General features: G+C 36.3%; 1 protein-coding gene across 4 annotated transcripts in view; it reads right to left on the reverse strand.

The window, feature by feature from the left end:
* The window catches only part of WDR7 (WD repeat domain 7), a 287,874-nt gene that overhangs the window by 206,866 nt on the left and 68,973 nt on the right, over positions 1–12,035 (reverse strand). For all 4 annotated transcript variants that reach the window (XM_072952162.1, XM_072952165.1, XM_072952163.1 and 1 more), the window contains 2 exons: positions 5,466–6,235; positions 4,081–4,169 (listed from right to left, as the gene is read on the reverse strand). In XM_072952162.1, the coding sequence (XP_072808263.1) occupies positions 4,081–4,169; positions 5,466–6,235 (859 nt within the window). The remainder of the gene's footprint in view (positions 1–4,080; positions 4,170–5,465; positions 6,236–12,035) is intronic.

The raw sequence follows: 12,035 nt of genomic DNA on the forward strand, positions 1-12,035 counted from the left end.
TCAACAGATGCAGAAAAATCATCTGTCCAACTTTAACACCCATTCATGATTATAAAATCTCCATGAACCAGGAACAGGAGGGAACTTCCTCAATATCCACCTTATCTAAGAGCTAACATCATACTTAACAGTAAAAGACTAAGTGCTTTATCCCTAAAATTGGGAATGAGGCAAGGATGTCTGCTTTAATTTCAATTCTACATCTTTCCGTAAGTCCTAACCTGTGCAATACCATAAGAAAAATAAAAAACATACCAATTGAAAAGAAGTAAAATCAGCCTTTTTTACAGATGGTATGATTTTTGGTATACACTCTAAAGGAAAAAGGGCCAAAAATCAGTAGGTAACCACCAACCTGAAGAAGGTTAATAATAATAATAATAATAATAATAATAATAATAATAATAATAATAATAATAGCAGCTTACTGAGTCCAAAGGAAGTAGGAAGTAAATAAAGAGCAGAATTCAGTGAAATAGGAAAAAATATGTGCTAGAAAAGATAAACAAAGGCATGGTTCATTAAAAGAACTAAAAAGATTGATAAGGCCCTGGTAAGACTGATCAAGAAAAAAGAAAGATACAAACGACTATTATCATAAATAAAAATGAGACATCACCACAGATACTAAAGAAATTAAAAAGATAAGACAATGTTATCTTTTCTAATGCAAACATAATTGAAAATTTAGAACTGCAAAAATCCCTAAATATATGCTACTTAATGAAACTGACACAAGAAGAAACAGAAAATCTGATGAGTCATATAAAAATGAAAGAAATTGACCCAGAATTTTAAAACTCTCCACAGAAAAAATCCTAGGTCTAAATCCAGCAAATTTCCCTGCATATTTATGAAATAAATAATGCCAATCTTACACAAATTCTATCTAAAAATAGAAAAAGAGTAAGATTCTCCAATTAATTTTCTGAAATCTGAATAACATAAAACGTTATAAGGACATTAGAAAAAAGAAAAATTTTTCCTAAACAAAAAAATATTAAACCAACTGCAACAATCTACAAGAGAATAATAATACATCACAAGATTTGTTCTATACTAGAATGCAAAATTGGGTTTATGTTCAAAATTATGTTAATAGAATAAAAAAACTATATAATCACCACAATAGATACAAAAAAGCACAATAAAATCCAACATACATTGATGATAAACAACTGGCAAAGGATTGAGAGTTAATTTCTTAAAATTATCTGTAAAATCATATAGGAAATATCATAATTATGAAAGCTTAAAAATGATTAAATGAATCTACAGAAAATCATTACCATAATAGGTGAATTGAGCAAGATTCTTTGATACAAGGTCAGTGTACAAAAATCAACTGCATTTCTCTATCAGGGGCATAAAAAAATGAAGAAATATAATACTAATTACAAGGTTATTTTTAAAACCTAATACCTAGGAATATATCTAACAGAAGAAATAGAAGACCTCTACATAGAAAACTATAAAAATGTTATGGTAGTTAAATAAGACCTAAATAAACAGAGATATATCAAGTTGATGGCTTAAACGAGGGAATTCCATTAAGATAATAATTCTCTGCAAAATGATCTATAAATTCAATAAAACTGCAGTTAAAATCATAATAGGCCTTTGTGACAATTCAGAAACTGGTTCTAAAGTTTATACTGAAATTCAAAGAGACAAGAATAGTCAAGACAGTCTTTAAGAAGAACAGGTGGGAAGATGATCTATTAAATATCAAGTGTTATCACAGAGCTACAGTAATTAAGGCACAAGGATACACAAACAAATCAATGGGCTCAAATTGATGCAACACTGCAAAGTGACTATACTTCAATAAAAAAATATATACCTTAAAACAAAAACAAAACAAAACAAAAAAAATGAATGGGCTCAAACAGCCCAAAATAGATCACCACGTAAGGACATTTTGTTTACGACAAAGATGGCATTACAAAGCAGTGAGGAAAGAATCATCTCTTTAATAAATCATGCTAGACTAATTTGGTATAATATGGAAGTAAAATTGAAAGAGGACCCCCCAATTCATGTAACATACAAAGCTAAAAGTCTCGGTAGGTTATATATGTTAATGAGAAAGGTAAAAATAATAAAGCTTCGAAAAGAAAACAGAGAGGAGTATCTTCATATCAGAGTAGGAATATCAGGGTAACTTCTTAAACAGGAAACAAAAATAATAATCAAAATGAAAACATTGAAACATTAAATATATTAGTCATACCAAAATGGCTAAAGTGAAAAAGATGGAAACTATCAAGTGTTGGCTAGGATATCCTATCAGCTACGGATGAGAGGTCTCACTGATCCACATCCTGAGCTAACTCAGTCTTTTCCATCTTTTTCACCTTAGCCAGTTTGATGGATGTATATTAGTCCCTCACTTACAAAATCATGTTAACATTCTCTACTAAGGCTGAAATTCCAGAAATTTCACTTCTGGTTACATACAGAACAGAAAAGCTTTGAATGAACACCAAGATTCAAATATAAGAATGTTCACAGAATTATTTATGAAAACCAAACACCGGAAATAATCTACATGTCTACCGACAGAAAAATGGATGAATAAAACGTGGTTTGGTCATTCATCAGAACACTACACGATAAAATAAACGACAAAACTGAACAAACTGTAGTCACACGCAACAACGCTGCTAACTCTCACAAAAGGAGGAAACACAAAAGAATACTTCGCCTGTGACTGACTGAATTCATATAAAATTCGAAACACAGGCAAAGCTAAACTGTAGCATTTAGGGGTTTAAACTTAGTTGGTACAACCATAAAGGAAAGCAAGAATTCCTGAAAGTCAAGATAGCAGTTACCTTTGGAAGGGGAAGCAACACTGACTGGAAGCAACAGGTAGGAGATTTCTGGTGTGCTGGCAACGCTCTATTTCTTGTCCAAGGACAGAGTTCCAAGGGTGCTTAGCTTGCAAAAATCACTGAGCTGTATATTCTGTTTTGTGTACCTATCTGTGTATATTTCTACACATACACAACTATAAAAAGTTATCTAATCAAAACTTCTATGTAACTTAATATACTCTTAGAAAATGAGTGTGAAGGTTTGATGAGAAGGCAGAGAAAGAAGAGGGTGACCACGTGGGGCTGGAAATGAAGGCCAGCAGCCGGCATAGAGAGTGGAGGACTTATCTGCCATAATGAGAAGGCAACACACAGTGCCTAAAAGTAAAAACCAAGCATGCCATTTAAGAAAATTGAAGTAAATAGCAAACAATCAGCTGAGAGAGAAGAGTACTTAATCTAGGAAAGGGGCCAATTGCAGATATGAAGTTGGAGGCCTATTGTTCATCTAACAAATCTCGTATAACTATTTATTGACTCTTTAGAATCTAAAAAAAAAAAAAAAAGAACATCCCAAAATGTCACTATTCTTCCATCATCCCATCCCTTGCTTACTTCTTCACGTCCACCACATTCTGTGAGAGCTGGCGTTCACCCCTAGCCTAAAGGGAAGCTCTCTAAGAGGAAGTGCCCACCCCCCACCCCAGTCTGATCAGCTTACTTGTCAGTCTTAAAGTGAGTATAAAAGATAATAAAGAAAGAAAACTCAAGCTCTGTTCTATCCCCTAGTGAAAAAACAAAGCTATAGATAAAAGTTAAGGTACATAATGACTTAAATAAAAAGAATTTCCACCTGTGGATTACAACGCATGAACTACTGGCAAATGGCAGCAGGGCCCTAGTATGGAAATATGAATTTAAACATTTCTAAATGCAGTTAAAAAACAGATCTATTTTATAGACTCAAGATACACACAATTAAGGCACTAACGTCAAGTTAAGGTGCCCCTAATGTATAAAAATTAGGCCAAAGACAGTACAATAAAATTATGTGAAATATGCTCATTTATCAATTTGTAAATAAATCAAATTTATTTTTAACTGACATCTTAATTATCCATATTTACATCTGGAATATAACAACTTTTCTCTCTTTTAACAACCTGAGACAAACAAAATGTTATGATTATATATTAGCTATGCCTCCTCGATTTCTAGAGCTGAAATGTCATGTCAATTACTTAATGAGATTTATTTTTACCTTGTTTAATCTGTCCTTGCACAATATTACTGGAAGTTGAAGGGGAACCCCTTGCCTTAGACAGGTCTGGGGTGCTTGGTCTAGGTGGCCTTTAAAAAGAAGAAGAAAATACATGTATATGTACACATTCATAATTCCAGAGCTATTTAAAATATTAAGCTTTCTAATTCCAAATGAATTGCAAAACAAACACATATAGGGCATTTTCAACTTGCAGTTCTAAAAAAAAGTAGGGTTTTTTGTTTTGCACCTATTAACATTTTCCATTTCCAATTTTAATAATAGTAATTTAAGTAATTTACCTGCAAATAGCAATAAAATCTACAATTTATGCTTTATACTAATATAAGAAACATTTATGAACACTTTAATTTACTACCACTGACATAGGTAAATATCATAATTAGTTATTCATTCTTCAATATGAGCAAGCTGATATATTTCAGTCCACCCCGTTATCATTGGTCCGCATGAATATATGGAACAATACATTGCATTTCAGAGAATCCAGCTCTAAAATCTGAAAAAGGTAAAAAGGGCATTAAGAAATCTTGGCACACTGTCCCCTTTAGAATTCTGGCTCTCCCACTTCCTACTTGCACACCCGTGGACAAGTTATTCACCTCTCTGTGTCTCACCTTTCTTACCTGTAACACACAGATGCTAAAAGAACCTACCTTACAGAGATAACAGCAGTAAGGAGATAATATCTGTAAAGAGTTTACAACAGAGCCAGACACAAGGTAAGTACTACCTTAGTATCTGTTGGATTATTATTTTTTTAGTTCTAAATATGGTCGGCTCTCAGTAAAGTATAATAAAATCAGGGTTGAAAAAGCTGTCTTCATGACTTCTGGAAAATGGGAAATAGCAATTCAAGTTAAGTCTTCTAGAAATATGAAAAGAATACTCTCCTGCACTTAAAAAAGTTGTTTTCTCTTTTCCCACTGAGAAATTCTGACTGTACTTCTCACAAAACAGTGAAGCCCAATCACTGAACACTTATCACTCATTACATATGCGTCACAATGGGGAGCAGCATTCTAACCAAATACATATTTAGAATTAAATGCTAGCACAGCTGTTAAGTAAATACAATCTAAGATTACATTTACTGGGGAGCTAGTCAGTAATTTATTAAGGCTGAAATCTAACCTTTCTCATTCTAATTTTTTCTTTACATAGCTACTAAGTATGTACAGATGAAACGGTACAATTTGATTATGTTTTAAGTCATGCATATTGTATTTCAAAACTTAAAGGGGAAATACTGAGATGACACAAAAATGCCCCCCAAAAAAAAGAAGGAATAAGAAGTGACAAAATAAAATAGGTTTCTCTTTTTTTTTAAACATAAGAATAAAACCAAGAATATCTGGTCCCACCTGGTAGGGCCCTTCTTCATATGGTCACCAATGAAAGTTGCATTGGTCATACTCATCAAGGTGTTCGCCAAAGATATGATGGACAGGAGGTGCTGCGTGGTGACGGCCCGGGACACTGCGTAAGTCCCCTTTCCTACTCCCTCAGATGCTGGCAGCTTCCTTCCTACTTCTGCTTTCCCGTGTGGTAGTTTACAAGCGGGCTGATTATAACCAGGAAGCATCAGTGACATATGACCTCCTCTGGATAAGAGGCCAAAGGACACTGTGCAGTGGGGTTTCAGCATTCCCAGGCGGTCGAGGCAAACTTCATCCAGAACTTCATTCAGACCCCAGGCGTGGAGGCAGGACATGAACAGTTTCGCGGTGTCCATAGTCAGATTATATTCTAACAGCGTCAGCGGCTTAGATTTGCTGGCCCGATACTCAGGGTCGCTCTCTTCCCGCCTCTGCCTCATTATCTCCTCATCCTCCTCTTCGTCATCGAGGAGATGTTCCTTTATGTTCTCTTTGATCGTCTCTTTCACTTGTTGGAAGAGAACGGCTGCTCGTTTTCCAGTTAGAAAAGAGCCCCCTTTGTCTGAGCTGCCAGATGCTTTTTGCAGATTCTCTGGGGAAATAAGCGCGGTGTTCGGCCTAGAGGCTTCCTCAGTCAGGAGCTGGATGATCAGCGCTTCCACATCAAAGAAAAGCACATGCATGTCCGGATCTGTCAGGTTCGTCTTTATTGCCTGAACCATCAGGGAGTTATGGGAATATTTAGGCAAATTTCCCTGCAACAAATATTTTTAAAAGACGGTTAGAATGAAAAGTGTTTAATTTCATGCATTCACTAACGAATAATATATAGTCAAAGAAACTTAAATGCTCATTCAGCTGTCTTTCTAGGTACAGATTTCATGAAAAGTAACACGCCAACTTTGCTGATCAGCAGCATGTAAAAGATATGAACTGTTTTTAAACAACTAGAAGAATCTTAGGCTGAAACAGTTATAAAACTGTCAATTAATTTTTTAAAAAAAGGAAATGAAAGTTTATTATTATTATTATTTACTCATAGTGCAGATGAAAAGTTGTTTCAGTTTCAACCCCGAATGTGCTACAACTGTTCCACCTGAAAGGATACCCCACTTATCACAGTTGCTCATCCTTTTAAGCGGCTACACCAAGTCCCTCCTTTGTTACTTTACCTTCAATCTCTCCCTGTTCACAGATTCTTTTCCCTCAACAGAGAACATGTTCAAGTCTACTTAGCTTCTTAAAGAAAAAAAAGAAAAACTGTTATCCTTTGATCATGCTCCTTCTTCTATTTCCCGGTCTACTGCCCCTTTTAGCCAAATTTAAGGAAAGAAGTAGACGAATCCACTGGAAACTTCTCAGTCCCTCTCCTCCTTACTCTCTTTGCATTCTCTCTGACCAAACCCATAATTTCTGACGTTGCTGTTTTTGGTAGGAGAGAGGGGAAGAGAGAGAAAGCATTAAAAGATCTTCCCAGAGAACACCTTCTTAGTAGGACTTCTGAGCACCCTTCTCAGTCAGCTGCCCTGAAAACTCATTCTTTCTCCCACAGTATAACCATCACCTGTGTGGAGGTGGATCCCTAATTTCCATCATCAGCCAGACCAGCTTCTGAAGGAGTCTGAACATCGTCTTTCCCACTTTTGTATCTGGATGTCCCACAGAACATGCCCTAATCTCCACCCCCCCACTAAACCTGCTGCACCTCCCAAATCACCGACTGAGAGTTCTTCTTCTAATCTATCCCCACCATCACCAGCAGCACATTCAGACCCTTCTCTTCTCTCCTCTAAACAGGTCTTACTGCCCTTAGTCTCTCCTTACTCCAATCCAAGTGCCACAGAGCCACTAGACTGCTTTCTGAAGCATAAATCTAATCATGTCGCTTTTCAGCCAAAAAACCTGTCATGATCATGGGTTATTGAGATAAACGGAAAATACAAAATTAAAAACTAAATCAAAATATAGAGGAATAGATCTGATCTCAAGATGAGAAAGAATTTGCCAAAGTTAAATTTAAAATTCACTAGTATTAAAATTTAAGGCAAGAAAGAAACAGGAATAAAAATATGCCATAAATAAGACTAACGTAGTTATAATCTACGTAAATACTTTTAAAAAATTGAGGGGGGGAGGTAATTAGGTTTATTTACTGATATTTATGTTTAATGGTGGTACTGGAGATTGAACCCAGGACCTTGTGTATGCTAAGCATGCACTCTACCTGAGCTATACCTTCCCCCATTACTTCTTAAAAATCAATTTAAAAATACTGATGCCCAAATAAAAGGGGAAAATACCATAAAGGTCAAAGACAATTCACAGTAAAAACAGACAAATTCAGTCAATGAATATAAGGGAAAACTTGTTCAAACTAGCTGTCAAGGAAATAAGAGCTAAATAACCACAAGATGCCACTAACAAAATTAGCAAGCAGTAAACATGAAAAAATACTTCTCCAGGAGTACAAAGAAAGCCAAAACCCACACACTGCAAACGTGAATTTAAATGCCAGCCTTTTGGAAGAGGAATTTGGTAAAACAGATTATGAGCCCTTGAGATTGTCTGATCCAGTACATTTATTTCTAGAACCCTATCCTAAACAGTCATAAATACAAAGATTTTTGTACAAGGATATTCAGTGAAACAGTATCCATTATTTTAAACTGCAAACAACCTGAATAATCTAACATAAAGAAATAAATAATTTAAACCTAAACAACCATATAATAAAATAAATACTGTAATTACTACAAATCATGCTTTCTGGACACGTTAATCACATGGTAAAATGCCCATGTTCTAATTTTAAGTGTGCTAAAACTACACACATGCACACAGGTACATACACACACACCCCACACAAAAGTATATAACTCTGATTTCATTTATTTAACACGCAAGTATGTATTTGTGCATAGTGAGAAACACTGGAAAGAAATACACGAAAATGTTCATTGTAGTTACTTTTTGTGATGGAATATATAAGACTTACATTATCTTCATATTTCTATATATTTTAATTGCATATAATCAACATATATTATTTTCATAATTATAAAATAAAGCTATAGGGTGAAAATGAAAATCCTTCAGTACAACATTCAAGGCCCGTTGCGATTTGATACCAAATACTTTCAACTTTAACAAGTACATTCTAGTGCCGGGACCATAGTCCCTCATCCATTTAGTCCCTTCGTTTATTCCTTTATCCGAAATCCTCTTCTTTGCTCTACTCCAATCCCTTCACTTCCATCAAGACCTTCATTCTCCCAGGGAGTTAGTCCACAATGAATCCAGTTCCCATAATATTTTTCATCTGCTGTGTATCACAAATTTGGATGTCTTGGCTACATTTATGTAGTTAGTTATTTTATGTGTTTACATTTTCCTGTACTCTACAGGAACTGTATCTTACTCATCTTGTGTAACCCTCAGCCTATCAGAGAACCTGGCAGAATGAACAAAGAACATTATAAAAATCTTTATAAAATTATTTTAAGTTGCTAATCAACTCTCCTATTGTAAAATTACAACAAATTCCTTCAAGTGGTCTCTCTTCTGTCTCAATCCCTCTCCCATCTGACTATGGTCCTTTCTAGCTTAAGAGACTTCAATAGCATTCTATAGCCCAAGGATGAAATCTTTGCAAAGCAAAGACTTCTTTACAAAGCACAAGACATACTCCAAAACAGACCACTGCCTACTCCTCCAACTTCATCTCTTACCACATCTTCAACTGCAACCAAATTAAACCACTTGTGCCTTCCAGAACCAGGCAGTTTCAGGCATCTGTATCTTTGCACTGCTTACACCAGGACGATGCTCCCTTCTCAACCTCCTGCTCATCCTTCACAAACTCTCTCAAGTGGCTGCTCTTCCAAAAATTATTTCCAGAATGATCACTAATTCTGCCTCCTTTGTCTAAACTTCTACTCTGAATTGAACAAATGATATTTAAAGGAAGGAAAAAGTAAATATTTTTTCTATACTATAGCTTAAGAACCTAAGACACTTAAGTAAGTAGATAAATTTACAATATGCAAAATATAAAGTAAAAAAAAAAACAAGTCTTTCTTGAATTTCATCCCTGTATTTAATTCATTCATTCCACATTCCCACTACATTTGTGTAAAGCACTAAGGATACAAAGATAAAGACGGTTTCCTAGTAATGCGACTCAAAACTAACAAAAAATGACATGTAGAGGCATTATTACAATGCAGTATGAATGGTGCTATAAATAAAGGGGGGGGGTTGGCAGGTGCAATTAGACATACAGAGAAAGTTATCAACTCCACCTCGGGAGACCAGGAAGATCCTCACCCAAAGGGTGACTTGAGCTGTGCAAGGGCAGAGAGGTAGCAGGATGCGAAAAAGGATAAAGGCAGGAAACATCACAGGATGGATGTTGATGAAACCATGGGTGACCAAGACAAAGACTGCAAGGAACGGTGTGTTGAGAGCACAGACGTCCACACGAAGACTCCCGAACTTTCTCTTGTGGGCTCAGGGGCCATTCAAGCACTGCTTCTCCCAGAAACATCAGGGGCGCTGGTCAAAAAACGGGTTCCTGGGCCTGGTACCAGACCTGAATCAGTGCGTGCTGGAACAGATCCAGGTCTGCCTCATGAAAACCCCAGATGACGTTACACAGTGAAGTAGGAAAACCACTACGTAAAGGCTTTAATAAGGGGAGTAATATGATCAAATTTAATTTTATAACAATTTATCCACTAGCAACGTTGGCTGAAAAGAAGCAAGATCAGGGTCATGAATATAAACTGGGAGGAAGGAGAAGCCAGCCAGATGAGGGAATATGAAAGTATGCAACAGTACTGACCAACAGTACTGAACCTGTAGACGGGGTGGATGAAGGATGCCTGACCATTTTATTCCTCACACCACCGCGCTTTGTATTCGCTTTTTCAAACACTGAATGTGTAACGTCAAACACTATGCTTTATGCTTTGTACCTGCTGGCAACTAATTTCACTGATAGATAAAATTATACATTTATAATAAATATATCTAATATATAATATTTTACACCAATATTAGGTCGACAGACATGACACTAGGTATGAGGGAATCACAGCATTAGATCAAACAGCCCACCACAGTACTTCAGTCAATACTGTCTTCCCAGTAAAAATCGGCAAAACCATTACTGCCAAAGAATTAAAAAATCAGACATGTTTGGTAAAGAAATTACTGAAATGGCAAGAGTAGCTTGAAGAAAAAAAGGCCAGAGTGAAGACACAAGGTTGGCTTCTAAGCCCCCTCCTCCAATGTCGAGCACATGTGTGCCCCTCTCCGCACCCCCGGGTCTGCCAGGTTTCCATCTCCTGCCGGGAGGTATACCAGCAGACAGCCTCTGTGCTCGCACAGCTGAGCGGCTATCTGGTGTCTGGTACCGTGACATCTGGATGTGACTGCGTGCAGCTCCCACTGACCGTGTCATTGTGGCAAAAACTGTCTCTGATAGTAACCGCAGAAAAGAAAGAAAGGGTGCGAGGGAGGAAGGAAGGAAGAAAGAAGAGGGGGAGGGGAGAAGGAGGAAGAAAACAATGAAAGCAGATGAGGAGAGAACAGAGGGAGACGGAAGGAAAGACAATGTCTCATCTCCAAGTCCTGTAGATGAACTATAATTTCCAACGTCACTGTCCCTGCATACAGCCTGTAATGCCTGACAATGGATTTGAGTGACTTAACAAAGTCTTATTGCAACAAAATACAGTTAGTCATCCAGCAAAGCTATGAGGTTAAGAGTTTCACTAAATGCATGGAGATGGCAAAGTTGATCACCAGCATGTCTGACATCTAACATGTTACACTAAGATTAACTAAAGGAAAATAAACAAAAACATCTGTCAAACTTCAAGGGTCTCTTGGCTTAATCATAAGATATCCCTGTTTAGAGCAAACCAACTCACTCATATCATCTTATATTCTTAACAATTTCAAATACAGGCCACCTGATACTGGAAATTCTTTAACAGGAACATCAGTGTGTTTGCCCTGCCCCCTTTATTAAGAACATCTGAAATGTGTGCTCACAAACTCATTTTTATATTATCATGGAGGAAGATTCAATTCAATTCAACAAATATTTGTGGAGTGTCCATTTTCTGCAATGTGCTTGGGAGAAAATAAAGCCTCCACACTTACGGTAATAATTTAAACATTTACTTGAAAAAGGCCAACAAGAAAAGCCAAATCATAAAGTATCTACAAATGAAATGGTCTAATGCTGAACACCAGAGATTGATACAATGTAAATGACTATACTTTAATTAAAAAAAAAAAAAGGAATGGTCTCAAAGTTGCTAGTAAAACTCAACGGTAAACGCAAAACACATACACACACACTTAAGAAGCTAGGAGGACGGATATATTTGACATTTTCATTGTAAGTACGAAGCCTATTCTAACTCTATGTTCTGTAGAGGAGAAAATACAGATGTAGTCATTTCAGGCACTAAATAGGGAACTTGACTTAAAATATTACAGAAATGCAACCAAAGGAAAAAAATTATTGAACTGTCTGCTCAT

This window comes from Vicugna pacos, chromosome 30, assembly GCF_048564905.1.
Source record: "Vicugna pacos chromosome 30, VicPac4, whole genome shotgun sequence".
NCBI lineage: Eukaryota > Metazoa > Chordata > Mammalia > Artiodactyla > Camelidae > Vicugna > Vicugna pacos.